We start from the raw sequence: 16,646 nt of genomic DNA on the forward strand, positions 1-16,646 counted from the left end.
GTTTACACCATACTAAAGTTAAAACACCTGTGTAGCATACAGGGTTAAAGAAATAAATTACGATATAGAAAACCCTTGGTTCAAATCTCAGCTCTGCCCTGACCTCAAAGTCTCTTAGTTTCAGTCGCTACAGAGTGATGCCGGTGATGGTGAACTTTCTGGGTTAGTTGTCAAAAATTTGGAAAAATGTGTATAGACTCTACTGCATGTCACCCCACAGAGAAACAATTCTTTACATACTCATTTAAAAAAAATACAGCCTAATCATGTGTGGTGCTAAGCATTGTATTTTTAAAAAAATCTAATATTTTCAAACAGGGAAAACAGTTGTCAGGTGTTGGTGAACGCCGGCTGCCGTGTCACCCAATACATCTTGGCGCTCCTCCCTAACGCCCGCCCGGGAAAGCCTCTCCTCCTCCAAGGGCCAAGCCCCGCAACCTTGCCAGAGGGGCTGGGCGGCCCTTTTCTGAGCCGGCCCCGGAACCACATGTGACACGTTAGGAGGGACGGACTCTCAAGGATGCTTCTTGGCCAGAAAGAGGAGGAGGAGGAAAGGGAAGTGGAAAAAGTGGCGGCGACACCTCCCGGCGGCTTAGCCCAGCCGCAGGCGTTGCCCTGCCCGGCCATGCCCCAGAAGGGATTCTCGGGCTTGGACCAGCGGGATTCCGCGGGAGCGAAGCAAGACTCTGTCAGGTGTGGCGGTGGGGGGGGGGGGAAATGAGAGGCGGTTGGGCGCGGGGCATTGTGGGTAACGGCCACCTGCGTTCGGAACCGCGCGGGAGCAACGGGCCCTCGCAGGAGAAGCGGAGCGAGAGGCGGGGCTTGATAAGGACTGTCCACCAGTAGGGCGCGGGGCATTGTGGGTAGCGGCCACCTTGGTTCGGAACCGCGCGTGAGCAGCGGGCGCTGGCAAAAGGGGCGGGGCGGAGCGAGGGGAGGGGCTTGATAAGGCCCCCTCCACCAGTGGAGAGAAGTTCACTGGACGCCTCCCACTCTGAGGCGGGAGGAACTACCGACCCGGATGGCTTTGGACGTTCCACCCTCTTTCCTTTTGCAAATGAGGATGCTTGGGTAACCCCTAATTTCTCTGCATGTTTTTTTTTTTGCAACTGCACCCCCCCTCGACTCCAGCTTTGCACAATAATATAAACACTAGAAAAGGCATAAACGGTGGGGTTAATCAGTGCAGAAATCTCCCCAAAATGAAGGGGTGGGGGGAAGAGGCTGGTTTTTTTGCCCTACTAATAAAATCCTCCTTGCTAGTCAAAAGCAAGGGGTGGGTGGAGGAAACACGAGGAAGGTGAGCCAGGGTGATCCACCTGTGAGGAAATTGCAAACCACGTTTGGATTCTGGCTGGACAGCTTGAAAAACAATGAATTAATAATTGGGGGAAGACAAGTAAATGAAAAAAAAAAGAGTCTGGCATTTTCAATGCGGCATAGTCAATCATAATGTACATGTGTTCACCAACTCGTATGGCTTTCCATTTCAAGGTGAAACATTGAGCTTCCTGGTAAATGACCAGCCTTTATTTGGGGAAGCTGCAGACACTTAAGCCTGTTTTTTGGCAGGTTGTGTCCACAAAAAGCTTCTCTGCATCTGACCATCTTTCAGCCTGTAGAAGAAGTGTTTTCAACTGTTTCCATATTATGGTTATTGAGCAGATTCAGAGCACTAAAGAGTCCTCTGTGTAAGCACTGGGTCATTACTGATGCATGGAGTGACGTGACACTGACTTTTACAGTACTAGGAGACTGTAATATTATTTAATGTTAGTTTTAATCAAGAGGGAAAGTGTATGGACTTGAGTGTGTTCTATGGCACGAGCATTCTACAAAGTGAGAAATGATGTACTATTTAAAGATAACGCTGTATTATCTCTATCACTGTTACTATCTACAAATGTCTCTGCTTTTATTTTTATAATGGGATATAAACATGTTCATGTAGTTAACAATTTGCTTGATTATATATCGGTAGGAGAGGAAGAAAGTTGGTTCATTTGAAATGTTGTGATTCAGGAATGTTTTACAGATACTGTGGATTGCCAAAAAGGCACATCGTTGCGTTCTAGATCAAGTCAAGGCTGAACTCTCCCTAGAAGCTAAAATGGCTAAGCTGAGGCTGTTGTACTTTGATCGTATATAATGCGAAGACAAGAATTACTAGAAAAGACAGTAACGCTAGGAAAAGACGAAGGCAGCAGGAAAAGAGCTGGATTGACATCAGATGGATTGACTCAATAAAAGATGCCAAGGCCCTCTGTTTGCAAAACCTGATCAAGGCTGTTAATGATAGGATGTTCTGAAGGCTGTTAGTTCACAGGGTCACCATAAATTGAAAGCAACTTAATGGCATTTACATGCAGTAGTTTTTGGTAGACTTATTGGTTATCAAAAATTAAAGCTGTTAAAATTCTACCACTTTGTCAGATACTAAATAATCCACTGGAAATGTACATTGGAAATCCAGCGGAAAGGTGGACATGAAAATTTCACAGTAGAAGAAAACCTTATCGTGTGCAATCCTTTATCCGAGCCTTCCAATCCAAATAGTTGCCAATTTAAGTCAGATTAAAGGAATCATAGTTAACTGTTTTGGATTAGGGGTTAATGCATCCGACAGATTGGGGCTTTATGTCTACATGCCATATACTTTACCAGGGGAAAGGCTCCAGTCATTTATACATTTAAAAAGTAAATCCCTCTGAACCCTGGGTTTACTGTGCTACTTTCCTAAACGCTTACCCCATTGAATAAAATGGCACTCACTTCTGAGTACTTTTGCTTGGGTTGCTGCTATATCAAAATCTTAATCGTAGAAGAATTTGCACAGCTTCTTCTGAATTGGGATGTACAAGAGTAACGGGCTGGACTCTTGCGTTTCTTGACTACATCTGTTAGAGAAAGAAATGAAATTAAGAGTACTCATGGGTGCCATGGTGACCACTGGCACTTCTCCTGCCATGGTGACTACTGGCACTTCTCCTGGTATCTGCCAAGTGTGTTTTAAAAGTGGACAGATCCATGTGGAGCTTTGTCCAGCAAAGTTTCTGATTGACTACTGGAGATTGACTACTGGAGATTGACTATTGATTGACTATGCCGATTTTTTAAAAAATTGCTTTGCCAGCAGTTGCTACCATAGTGCAGGGATCACTACCATGTGACTGGTGTACATCCACTACACTGTTTCAGAATTCCAAAGGTGACCATAAGCTCAAAAAGGTTGGGGTCCCCTATTATAAGCACTCAATTAGAGTATGAATTCACAGCAATAATCTGTTGCTTATGTGTAGTACCTAGTAAACTAAAGGTGCTTTTGATAAATGAGAAATGATGATGACAGAAGAAGAAAAGTTTGGATTTGTACCCCGCTTTTCTCTCCTGTGAGGAGTTTCAAAGTGGTTTACAAACTCCTTCCTTCCTCTCCCCACAACAGACATTTTGTTGAGATAGGTGAGGCTGAGAGAGTTCAGAGAGAACTGTGACTAGCCCAAGGTTACCCAGCAGGCTTCATGTGGAGGAGTGGGGAAACAAACCCTGTTCATGAGGCTAGAGGCTGCTGCTTTTAACTACTACACCATGCTGGCTATGATAATAGTACACAAGTGAATACACCAGTTACAAGATCTGGCTTCACTTCTAGTTCTATAAGTAACCCAGCTGACAGAAAAAGCCCATCAGTCACAATTCCACCTCTTGCACTTTTGGTTTGAGATCTGAAGCAAAGTCTCTTATATTCATCTTGCTTATATTACCAATTTTATCAGCTACGTATGTCCTTGTCTTGATCTTCAAAATGTCACAGGGCTCCTGTTTGTTGTCACTGCAAAAGGCTAATGTTCCTGTCACTCTGAGTTATTTTTCCATGGTTTGTCTTACAACTGCAAGCGATCAAAAAAGGTAATCATTGAAGCCTGTGTAACTGGATTGTGCCCTCTGAGCTTCATAAATTAAAAACCTGTGATATTTTAAAAGCAAACTGTTATTTATTTTATTAAATTTGTATCCTGCTCCCGCCCAATTTGAGTAGGGCTCGGAGCCACTCACAGCCAACAATAGAATATACATTAATGAAATCAGCATTAATAAGCAATAAGTTCCCACCCTAACATAAATGGCACCACATAAATCCCAAGCCTAAAAATATATTAATCCCCATAAAAATTCAGTAACCAAAGAGAAAACAGGGACAGGGCACCAGATGGACAGGGACAGGGCACCTGCTGGCAAAGCATTCTTCACGCAACGTGTGATTGGTGTTTGGAATAGGCTGCCACAGGAGGTGGTGATGGCCACTCACCTGGATAGCTTTAAAAAGGCCTTGGACAGATTTATGGAGGAGAAGTCGATCTATGGCTACCGATCTTGATCCTCCTTGATCTCAGATTGCAAATGCCTTAGCAGACCAGGTGCTCGGGAGCAGCAGCAGGCCCTTGCTTTCACCTCCTGCATGTGAGCTCCCAAAGGCACCTGGTGGGCCACTGCGAGTAGCAGAATGCTGGACTAGATGGACTCTGGTCTGATCCAGCAGGCTAGTTCTTATGGAGAAATGGGCAGATGTTTCCAATTGTAGTCTAATACCAGATAGTATGGGTGTGGGGAGGCCGATTGATCCAGATAGACTAATGATTCCCAGAATAGCCTCAACCAAAGGCCCGATGGAAGATCTCTGTCTTGCAGACCCTGTGGAACTGTCCTGCAAGGTCCTGGTGTCAGCTGACAATTCTACCAGGCTGGAGCCAGGACCAAAAAGTCCCTGGTATATTTATGTTTTACGTTTATATTGTTATGAGCAATAACTGTTCCCCATAATGTGGTTTATTTTATTGCATATTCATAAATAAATACTGTTCTTATTTTCTCAGCAGCTTGGAGGAAAAGATTGTAGCCAAACCAGAGAAAACACCAATTCAGCTGTTACATGAGTACGGAATAAAAACCAATGTCACTCCTGTGTATGAGTTTGAAAAGACTGAGGGACAGGTGCATCTGCCCATCTTCACCTTTAAAGTTACCGTGGGTGAAATAACTGGAACAGGTTCGTAACAGTATTGCATGTTGAGCCCTGGAGCCCAAGTTTGTTTTTACTTGATCCTGACTATACCCCACTAACCTTACTCCTCCTGTATCTACCTCGTTATGTTTTCCGTGAACTTTTTGCAAAGTTAATTTATTTATTATTAAAAATGATCAAAACAATGGATGAGAGGAAATGGGCAATAGGAAGAAATTGGTGGGGGCTTACAGAGCTTTTCTAAAATGAAGTGGGATCAGAACTGCCTCTTGGGTCTGCTATATTGGGGGTAAGTACCCCAGATTTGCATTTTGTGGTCCCTGTCCCTACTGTCCCAAAGACACCGCTGGACAGCAGGACCATCCAGTGCTGACTCTGGTCTCTGTTGTGCAAGCAGTTGGCAGAGTAGCTTTAAGAATGAAATAAACTCAGCTTTTAAGTCAAGATCAAATAAAAAATATTTTAAACTCCAGTATTCCAGTTTTAAGGTGTGCGTTCCATGAGGCATTCCCCACGAATGGCTGCTCACTCCTCGCTGTCACCCTCATCCTCACAACTTTTCTGCTCCGGTTGGAAAGGGCCAGAGAGACGGTTGAATCTCCTCTCTTCTTCCCTTGCAGGGAGATTCTCCAATGTGCATGGGATTCTCTGTTGCCTTGTTCCTCCTTGGCCAGGGCCCTCCCATTCCTTATTTAAAGGGGTTGCCCCACCCCTTGGGTCCCTTTCAGCTCCCCTGGGCCACCCCTTTGCCCTTTCCGCAAGACTTGGGTTGGCTCCTAACCCTGTCTCTCTGTGATTCTCCCCGCTTTCTTCATCACCCTACCTTGGCTCCATCCCAGACGTCCCCACCCAACTCCAAGGCCTGCTCAGGGCCTGGCCAGTGTCACGCTGTCTTCCCTACTGCAACTGCCCTTGGGAGTCTTCACTCGCTCCTGCGGGCTTTGGCTGTTGTTGGTGCCACTGCTCGGCTGCTGGACCCTTCCTGCGGCAGCGCCCTGCCTGCCTTTTCTGCTGCCCAGCTGGCTCCACTGCAGCTTCTTTGCCCTCCCAGCCACAACTCCTTGGCCCACCGCTGCTCTTTGAGCCGCTGAGGTGCGCCATGCCTCTTGGGCTTACGGGTAGGATGTTGGAGGAAAGGGGGAGGCTGGTAGTGGGTGCTAGGAGGCCCACACCAGGCCCGACATGAGACACACTCCAAGTCTTATTCCGCTATTAAAACGAAACCTTTTTTTTGTTTTGTTTTATCCATCCAGGAAAAGGTCCCAGCAAGAAAATTGCAAAACATAGAGCTGCAGAAGCTGCGCTGATCATTTTAAAAGGCGTCTCTAATTTAGGGTGAGTTTAGTTTTGATGCATGTGACACAACATTACCCATGAATAGAAACAGCAGGAAAATAAATGCGGATACTCAGTTTGTTAGGTGGAATATTTTATTTTAGAAAAGCATTTTACAAGTATAGAAGAAACCAAGGCTGTAATCATAAGCATAATTCACTTATTTGGATCTTGCCTTCTTTCAGGGCAGGATATATGACACCTGGTCCTTTTATAGATGTGGTAAAAAAGCACACGCCTGACCTTGGTCTTTCTCAATGCCATATGGCATTCTCTGCAGTTTACCGTGAATGATATACTTTATGCTAAAAGTGGATGTTACTTAATGGTATACTTAATGATATGCATGGAAAGTTCAGGATATATTCGTATTTCCTTTGAGTAGGAAAGGTTTGAATTTCTGTTTCTTTATTTAATTGGCTGTGCTTCTAATCCATGAGTTTAGTTGCAAAAAAGCTGGGCCCAGTTCTTGTAGCCAGTTATAGATTTGTTGAATTCAGTGGGGTTATGCAGGCGCAATTTTTTTCCCCTGTACCGATTGCTACATGTAGCCATTTTTTCCCTGTAGTACCTGGGGATGCCAGGCAATTTGTTATTAGTAAGGGGAGGATGCCAGGTATTTCCGGCACATGCTGAGTGGGAGAATCTCTGGAAAGGCAACTGGGACGGGGAGGGGTGTGTGTGTGTGTGTGTGCGTGCTGCGATAGAGGCTGTGTTGCCAGATTTGAAACACGAGTGAACTCCCACCTTTTGTCCCAAATTTAGGAGGAACGCTGTGCCAGTCTGAGGAGAAACGTTTTGTCTCCCAACCGGAAAGGCAGCTGACGAGATAGATTTTTAATGGAGTGCAAACTGTGGGCTTTTTTATTAGGTTGGGGTGAATTTCAGATGTATTGTTGCTTGGATGTTCATAATAATGTGAGCTTCCTTGAGCCGTGAGGAATGTTGGGGTATAAATGTTTGGATCAAAAAATAAAAAGGAGGAAGACACACGTGAGAGAGAGAGAGGCCCCTTCCGCACATGCAGAATAATGCACTTTCAATTCATTTCCACAATTGTTTGCAAGTGGATTTTGCTATTCCGCACAGTAAAATCCAACTGCAAAGTGCACTGAAAGTGGATTGAAAGTGCATTAATTTGCATGTGCGGAAGGGGCCCGAGTGATCTTCCCCTCCAACTCTGGGATCCCAGAAGCCCTTCAAGACTTGGCCACAAGACATTAATCTTGGGATTAGGCCAGTTTGAAAGGCAGCTGTGGAATAGTAGATTATGTTGTTTTATGTGTAACCTAAGCTGGTTGTGTTTTCTTGGTTCCTAGCATATATCAGCAGTAGCTGATCTTCAGATAACTATTGTGTCAACGTAACTCATCATGCAATCTTAAAAACACTTTCACTCCTTTCTTTGTAAAGGCAACTTGTGATACAGAATGGGAAACTGCCATTAGGTAGAAAAAACAATAACTGTATTCTGGCTACTTATAGATTGCTTGCATGCTTTTTTGTATCATGATGGATATCTTCAATTTAGAATTTTTAAAATGCTTAAGTTAGACTGGATTTGGGATTGGTGGTGAAAGATACCATTAGGGTTTTCAAGGCAAGAGATGACAGAGGTGGTTTGCCATTGCCTGTCTCTGTAGCAACCCCCAGTCTTCCTTGGTGGTATCTCACCCAAGTATTAACCAGGGACAGCCCTGCTTAGTTTGTGAGGTCTGACAAGATCACACTAGGCTGGTCATCTAGGCCAGGCCTTTGGAATTGAATCCTCTTTTATTTATGGAAGGATGCCTAGAATTATTTCTAAACTGAATTATTTCTAAACTGAGTATACTGTGTTCATTTTAGTATTTCTATACCAAACCACAAAATCCCTGAATCTTGCAATCAAGCACAGAAGCAGACCAGTCCTATTGGATTGTTGCAGGTAACCTGTAATTGTATTTAAAATATAACACTTTCTTAATTATGTTTGAGTTTTAGAGATTAATTTATTTTACAGTGAATTACGAGTTAATATTGGGTCCATGTACATGTAAAAGATTATCTGTTTTTACCTCTTGGTTGAGAGAAAGTGAAAGGGGCTGTAACAAATGAAGAAGGAGCAGGTGATTCATGTCAGTAGCCAGGAATATAGAGAGAACTGTACACAAAGTCTGTAGGAGGAGGGAAAAAGAGGAGCTCATTGGTCAGCGACGACACAGGCACATCTGTAGGTCACTAGGAAGTTTTTTTTTAAGGGAAGATGGACTATTCATTGGAGCTAGCCCTGCCCAATAAATAAAGAGATATTCTTATCCCTTTCCATGGGATGACTGTTTGGACTTTGAAGTGCCCTGTTCCTTGGATGCTTCTCAGCATTTGTTCTGGAATCCAGAAGACTTTCTAAAGCTGATAAAAAGATATTGAGCTGGATCCTATACATCCATTCTCCCAATACAAGGTATTTTCCTGTGGTGCTAGTATCGTGCCCCTAAGTCTGTCCAATAATGAAATTATGTGCTCTGATGATTTCTTTATTATGAAGCAGTATCAGGAATAAGCATTTAGATTCCTATTGTCAGAACTAAGCATAAGCAGCAAAGCAACCTCCATTATACCCCACATCATGCTCCACGACACACACCACTACCAGTTCCCAAGGGAGGATGGTACCCCTCCTGTCCCATGGACCAGAGATGATGCAGCTTCCCTACATTCCATACTACTGACAGAGCTACAACAGCAGGTGTCTGATAAGCTGATAAGGCATTACTTGGGAAGCAAAAGTACAAAGAATGAGAACATACAACTGCATCAATTAAGAGCAGGGGTCCCCAAACTACGGCCCGGGGGCCAAATGTGGCCCCCTGAAGGCATTTATCCGGCCCGCCAGGCATGGCGGCGATGGCTCCATTCATGTGCAGTGGGGGCTCGAGGGAGAGGAGGAACCGGATCCAACGGCTGTTGATTGCAGTTACATGATGGCACCCCCAAATCTCCATGAATTTTCTGACCCAGAGTTGGAAACCTTACATGTGGCAATGCCTGCTCCGCCCTTCCCTCTCAGCTACTCCATGTGTTGCTCTCAGGCTTTCTGTTCCGCCTCACTCCCATTGGGATCAGCCAGGCTGGCGAATCGCTCGCTGGCTGCTAGGGAGGAAAGAACCCAGGAAGATACCTGATCCTGGGTTAGATGGAATGTTTCATTGGGAAAGTTCTGTGTTTGTTTTTTTACAGGGGAAGGTATTCCACAGCCTCCCCAACAATATTTGGAGCCCACCCTGTACTTGACATACTTTGGTCACTGTTCTAAAAATAGACCATGACAGAAAGGCTGAAAGGTGAAATCAAACATTTTACAATCATTTGTGCATAGGAATTTGTTCATAGTTTTTTTTAGTCCGGCCCTCCAACAGTCTGAGGGACAGTGAACTGGCCCCCTGTTTAAAAAGTTTGGGGACCCCTGATTAAGAGGGAGTGGGAATGCGGAGAGAAAGGATCCCACGTCCCAAGTGGGAGACCTGGCAGGATCAAACCAGAACTGGGCTGATCATAACAACCAGAGGTTCTGGTGATGTAAGAAGTAGGAAGGCCCATTTCTTTTCCTCCTTTCTCCTTACAGCATCCACCCATATTGCATAGCTTTTTATCCATATAGATCCCCTAATCCTTAGCGTAGCCTTTTCAAGTCTAATAAGCATAGGATTCAGTCTGTTGGTTCTAACGAGAAAATATATCATAAAAAAGAAACCAGTGGGTCTGAAAGCATACCATTGACTGTAAGCATGAGCTTTTCTGTTTGCCTATGTCGTTGTTTTATTCAGTATGCTTAGAAATATCTGTACTGAAATTTTGTTGTTTGTAGTACTGTTGAATTGTAAATAAAAGTATTTACGAAATGTCTGAATCAAGGGTCCCCAGCCTTGTTGAAGCTTTGGTCACTCTTGGAACTTTGAGAACAGAATTTTGTGCACCAAAACAGTATAGATGCCTGGGGGAGACAGTACAACCAATCACAAAGTGTTGCTGGCTTCCATAACACTTTATGAGTTTCAAGCCTAGCATTCACCTATTGTGGAGGCAGCCATTTCAGAATGAAAGCCCACCCCTTTTTTTTGCTGTCAAGTCACAGCTGTCTTTTAGCAGCTCTGTAAGGTTTTAAGGAAAGAGATGTTTGGAGGTGGTTTTTCCATTGCCTGCTTCTGTGTTCAGGCCCCTGGTGTTCCTTGACAGTTTCCCATCCAAACAATTGCCAGGATCGAAGCTGAGAGTGAATGATTGGCCCAGCAAGTTTCCATGACAGAGTGGGGATTTGAACCTAGGTTTCCCAGATCCTAGTCCAACATCTTAACCACTATACCATGCTGGCTCTCATGGGACCTAAGAATGCGAAAATAATGGCCCCTGGGCTGATCCTGAAGCACCTCCTTCAGTTAAACAAGAAAAGCCAAAATTGACTCTTAGCTCGTGTAAATAGATGCTTTGGGGGATTAATATGCGGTCGCCAAGAAATAGAATGCACCACATTAGGGATCGCTACACTAAATGGATCTATGACCACTGTTTCGAAACCAAGCCAAAAATCTACTTTTTCTTTGTCATCTAGGAAATGGCTATTCATAAGGGATGGAGACTTCCTGAATATTCACTTGCACAGGAGACGGGACCGCCGCATATGAGAGAGTTTACAATGACTTGCAGGGTAGAAACGTTTGTAGAAACAGGTGCGCATCTCCTTTTGTCAATAGAAAACGTAAAATAATCCAAATTTAGCTACAGGATGTGCTTACCTACAGATTTGAGTTGTGTGTATTTTTAATGTAATAATTTGTCCTTTGTTTTATTTGAGGAAGCGTTTGACATGGGATATATCATAACAATCCTCAGGGTACAGACCTTTCTTGTGTAGATTTACTTTCTTTTACCGACCCCAGCATGGGCCAAGGTAGCACAGCTGATTCATGAATGAAAGATCCTTACATGCCTCTTATAGGTCAATTCTCTCCTACTTTGTTTAGAGAGCAAATCAAATTATGTTTTCTTGGAAAGTAAGTCTCATCCAAAGGTGTTTTTAGGAGTGTAGCCATGGGGAACAATCCTAATCAGATTTTACTCAGAAGTAAGCCCCATGTTATTCAACAGGGAAAGTGCCAATAGGTCTGCAGGCTCAATTAACCAGTTCTAGAGATGGGAAAAAAACATGGGAATCCTTATGCACATGAGTACTGTAACTGCTCAGGATGGATTATACTCCTAAAGTGTAATGCCAGTCCATCCAGTCATACACAGAAATGGATTTCCTCTTCTTTCTTTGATCTGTATTCACAATTGGAGGAATTCTGCTATTTGGCCTAATTATATTCCACAATTTAAATACTCAGGTTTGCTAATTTTGTTGTGAGAAGCCATATTTACAAATTGTGCTCCAACATGCAGAATAATGCACTTTTAATCCACTTTCAATGCACTTTGATGCTGGATTTTACTGTGTGGAATGGCAAAATTCACTTTCAAACAATTGTGAAAGTGGAGTGAATGTGCATTATTCTGCACGTGTGGAAGAGGCCTCTGCATTCAGCACCCTCTTCCTGACGCAACCTTTCTGATGTGTGTGCCTCTTCACCCCTGTTCTTTTATATGTGAGATTGGGCAGCGAGTGGGTACAGGGGAGCTCATAGGATAACAACTAATGTCTTTGGTTAAAGTTTCAACCAATGGAACAATCAGACAAAAGCGTACAGAGCGTTTCAAATTTGGATGTGTAAGAAGAGAAGTGTTAGCTGTATGTTTGAGAGTAATTGCCTCAGGAGACTGGTTGCCTTGTATGAATTTATCTCACTCTCATCTCTACTTTTTGCATCATTGTTGGTTTTGTTGTGTTTGGTTTTTTTTAATGCAGGGACAGGGACATCTAAAAAATTAGCAAAGCGAAATGCTGCCGAGAAATTACTTGCTAAATTCCAGAGTTTTTCAGGAGACTGTATCAATATTTCTTTAGTAAGTAATACATTAAATTTCATACGAAACTGCTTAGTCAAATATAATATGGTTTTTCCATTTTCCACATCATTTTTCCATTTTCCACATCATTCTCCATTTTCCACATCATGGATCTCTTGTCCTATAGCGGTTCAACATTTACCTACCATCCAGACTCTTCACTAACCATCAAGTTCTCCTTCTGATGATAACCTAGGGATTTCAGTTCTGTGAACAAATACTAGGGAGTAAGTACCACTGATTGAACTGTAGGGCTTATTTCTGGATGCATAGCATCCAGCTGCACTTTTGCTCCAACAATAAACTTGGCTTATTATGGATAAAACACCCTTTGCTCCTCTGAAGGATCGAGGGAAGCCTTTGCCTTACCTTTGCCACCAACAGTGCAATCCAGATTGGCGGTGCACAGAGGTGGCTGGGGACAGTGCCACACCATCTCCATAGTAGCTTCGGGCAATGCAGAAAGAAGGGAAAGTCTAAATCCCTCCAGCCCCATACGACTAACAGGTTTGTGTGGCGTAAGTCTGCAGGGCCAGGGTCCACCTTTCCCAGACTGGAATACTGGTGGAATCTGACTAATGTTGGCTCCACCCCCAGGGACGCTTGGATCCCCAGGAACGTTTAGACACCAGCGAAGCGCCATAGCAGCCCAGAGTTCTAGGTTTGGCAGCTGTGAGATGGCTGGACGCCATCGTTTTTGCTCCCTCCACCAGCATGGGTGACCCTTATGCTGGCAGCCAACACATTGGCCCAACCCAGTCACCCCTCCCCATTTGAAAGGGACTGCCTATTCCAGAATTTGTGTCACCCATTTTCTAAGAAATCCTACTTGTTAGCTTCGTATCAACTTGGTAACATGTTTTACAATAGTACAGAAAGTTTGGGGGGGGGGGGGGGGCGCAGCGCTACACAAACATTTTTCTTCAGATAGAGGAAACTGTTTTTGTTATTTTCACAAATTCTTGTATGCAGTTCTCCCAGAGGCCAGAGGACATCTTTTGTTAGGTGATTCCCACCCCTTTTCACAGGGAGGCAGGATCAAATTCATCAGTTCCTGTCTCCTTGTAGTGGGAGGCAGTGTTAAGAGTAAGTTATAAATAAGACTAGAAAATTCAAAACGGAAATCACTGCTGGTGTAGGTTTGATGGAGAACTTCCCATTATATTTATGCGCTGGCTTCAAGGTTTCCTGCCTTGTCTTCGTGGAGCCCCATTTTCCACAGCCTGTTGCCGAACCTATGAGAAAGGCAATTGTCCAAATTCCTCTGCTATTCTGCCATTATTGCTTGTCTGTCTCTCTGCTTCCCTTACCCCAGAAGAGCCTCTGTCCCCCCGCCCCCCTTTGTCGCACTCCACCATCATCCAGAAGTGAGAAGCCACAGACAGGTCCTTTGCTGTTAAATGGTCGAAGGCCCCTTCCACAGATGCAGAATAATGCATTTTTCAATCCACTTTCACAATTGTTTGCAAGTGCATTTTGCTATTCTGCACCGTTGCAAAGTACATTGAAAGTGGACTGAAAGTGCATTATTCTGCATGTGTGGGAGGTTACCCATTTCCTTTCACTTCTGCAAACAGTCAACAGGGTGGATAGGTGTGGAGTTCCAGTGATTGGAGATGAAGAGCAGCCTTTTGTAAACTAGATTTTGCTAGCTGTAAACGAGTGCATTGTGAACAGTAAATCAGGGGAAGGGAAGGTGGTTTTCCGAACATTGCAAGAATGCCTCCAGGAAATATGGAATTGGTGGGACAGAAGGAATGGGTACATTGGTTTGTCAAGTGCGCACCACGTAAATAAAACGTAGCACAATGTAAATTTTCTTAATTTTTTTTTTAGGGAAATGAACAAAGGCATAATTTGGGATGTACATGGGATAGCCTTAGGAACTCTACTGAAGAAAAAATTACATTGCTGAAGATGAATCCACTCAGTATTCCTAACACAGATTATGTCCAACTCCTCAGTGAAATTGCAGAAGAACAAGGCTTTAATACAGCATATCTGGATATAGGTAAGCACTGTCACAATGAATGAGAGTGGTCCTCTTCCTAATACCTGTCGTCCCAACGCTTCCCAAAATAATTTCTGAAGAACTGTACAAGAGAATTGGGAATCGTGGCATGATCATTATCTTCCAGTTTTGCCATGAACATAAAAATGTGTTCCCAGAGCCTTAGTGCAAACAGTATTACTTTTTAAAGATATTAAAGCGGTTCTGCTACTAGCTTTCAGAAGTTGAATGGATATTTGTAGAAAAGCAGCAAGGTTGCAAAATTAAAATGTGCTGAGCTGTTGGGTAGCCTGCTTTGGCCAAAGAACTTTTGCAGTTCTATCAAAACTAAACCAGACTTCAAAGAGCACAAAAATTACATAGCATGAGCAGCCCATGAACTCCTAACTATGTTTACTGCACCACATACTTTCTAGATCTGTCGCAGCACCGAGAAACCATTCCTGTGCTGACATGCAGATAATAGAACCAGTGGAACTGCCTGTGCTATTGCCTGCACGCATAGATAAGAGAATCTGAATTTTTCCAGTGCAGGACATCTTTCTGTCAGTCTGGGGCAAAAATATCTCATTAGTGACTTATGATATTTGGAAAGCAAAACTGGCACCATTGCAAATTTACTGAAAAATACAATATTCCACTAATCAGTAGTACCCTTGTATAATTTCAGAGGAGCTGAGTGTAAATGGACAGTACCAGTGTCTTGCAGAACTTTCTACGAATCCAATCACAGTTTGCCATGGGACTGGAATCTCCTGGGGCAATGCTCACAACGACGCAGCCCACAATGCATTGCAGTATTTAAAGAACATGGCTGGAAGGAAATAAGCTTCAAGCAAAAAAAGAGAGAGAGTTGTTGAAAACTCGCATCAGACAACTGATCTATAATTATGTGTTGTAACAGAACAATAAATTCAATCTGTTACTGCAGTGGTTTCGTTTTGGATAGTTAGACTTAGGAAGTTTAGATACCTGCACAGGTGCAATCAGACAGTGAGGCACAACATTTGGCTTTCTAGGATGTGATCAGATCTGTGTGTCTCAGAATCCTCAGGGTCACCTTTAGACATCGCCCTAAATAGGTGGTTGTTCCCCCACAGCCATGTGTGTGGTTCCCTCTCTCCCTTTGTGTATTATGTAGTACATCATGACAGCACAACATTCTGTATTTCTTCCTCCCTCCTCTGTCAGCAATAGCCAATGACTGGGGAGGGACACAGAGAAATAAGGTAGTAAGGTAATTGTTGCCATGTTGCCATGTATTATGGAGAGGCTCCAGGTTAATCTGATCTCATCAGAGCTCAGAAGCTAAGCAGGGTCGGCCCTGGTTAGTATTCGGATGGGAGACGTCCAAGAAATACCAGGGTTGTTCCATAGAGGCAGACAATGGCAAACCACTTCTGAATATCTCTTGCCTTGAAAACCCTACAGGGTTGTTGAAAGTCAGCTGTGACTTGACAGCAACAAAAAAAATTATGGAGGGGGAGAGGAGAACTAGGTATGTGGTTGCATTTTTTTTTTGGTAGTAGTACAATTGTTTAGAATAATGTCCCCTCGATCCTAGGAATGCATTGCTGCCAAGGGCAAGGAACAGGATTTCTGAATTCTGCACATCCGTTTTCACTTGAAATTATTTCTATGCATGTGACATTCCCTATTGCATGATACCTTTTCTTTTCCTCCCTTTCATTTTCCGTATTCTGGAAAAAGGACATTCTGCAATCACAATAAATTAAGCTCGACTAGGCAGAAAATATTCGTTTTTTGCTATATATCTTGATTATGTAATTTTTCTGGTTATTTAGCGGGGGTTGGGGGCTACTTGATATAGAACTGAAGAAAGTTGAGCTTTACTATTATAAAGTAGCTCTGAGCCTACAGTACGTATGTACTAAAGCTTACAGACTCCATATGAAAACCTCTTGATATGGAATACATTGAAACCAAAGTTGCTAGTATTTGAAACTTCCCAAGAAAATTATTGTGAAAACTTTACTTGATGGCTATGTTATATTATACATTTTTTCTGGCATTTGGATTTCTATTTATTTGTGTGAACAGTGGCCTTTTAAAATTTACGATCTGAGGAATGGGTTTTATACAAATAATGACTTTAACAATCACTGTCCTTTTTTATAAAGATACCCTTAGTCATTCTTTAGAAACCTGTTTTAAAGAATTGCAGCAATATGTTTTTTATTTTAATTTGTGTGCCTGCGTTGCTTGTTTTTTCAGGCTGATTAACAGGTAAGCAGATCTTCTGGGAATCCTACTTTGGCTATATTCAGTAGGACTTAC

The 16,646-nt window shown here is 43.2% G+C and overlaps 1 protein-coding gene across 5 annotated transcripts; it reads left to right on the top strand.

Moving 5' to 3' along the window:
• The first annotated feature begins 470 nt into the window (after positions 1-470).
• On the top strand, positions 471-15,278 carry PRKRA (protein activator of interferon induced protein kinase EIF2AK2). 5 transcript variants are annotated; one of them, XM_048485415.1, is made up of 8 exons: positions 471-693; positions 4,872-5,044; positions 6,274-6,355; positions 8,204-8,282; positions 10,944-11,061; positions 12,237-12,334; positions 14,174-14,348; positions 15,019-15,278. In XM_048485415.1, exons 1-8 carry the CDS (start codon positions 521-523, stop codon positions 15,174-15,176), a joined length of 1,056 nt encoding a protein of 351 aa, XP_048341372.1. In that variant the 5' UTR covers positions 471-520; the 3' UTR covers positions 15,177-15,278. The 5 variants fall into 5 exon arrangements, with proteins under 5 accessions (XP_048341372.1, XP_048341373.1, XP_048341375.1 ...); XM_048485416.1 differs by having other exon boundaries at positions 472-693; positions 4,875-5,044; XM_048485418.1 differs by lacking the exon at positions 471-693 and adding an exon at positions 921-1,071.
• Positions 15,279-16,646: the final 1,368 nt, after the last annotated feature.

The sequence above is a fragment of the Sphaerodactylus townsendi genome, linkage group LG02, assembly GCF_021028975.2.
Source record: "Sphaerodactylus townsendi isolate TG3544 linkage group LG02, MPM_Stown_v2.3, whole genome shotgun sequence".
Lineage (NCBI taxonomy): Eukaryota > Metazoa > Chordata > Lepidosauria > Squamata > Sphaerodactylidae > Sphaerodactylus > Sphaerodactylus townsendi.

Excerpts from the sequence above, each read along its gene's own strand:
- PRKRA (XM_048485415.1), top strand. The coding sequence starts at position 521 with ATGCTTCTTGGCCAGAAAGAGGAGGAGGAGGAAAGGGAAGTGGAAAAA. Across the intron at positions 5,045-6,273 it reads GGGTGAAATAACTGGAACAG|GAAAAGGTCCCAGCAAGAAA; the intron begins GTTCGTAACAGT and ends TTATCCATCCAG. Across the intron at positions 11,062-12,236 it reads AGAAACGTTTGTAGAAACAG|GGACAGGGACATCTAAAAAA; the intron begins GTGCGCATCTCC and ends TTTTTAATGCAG.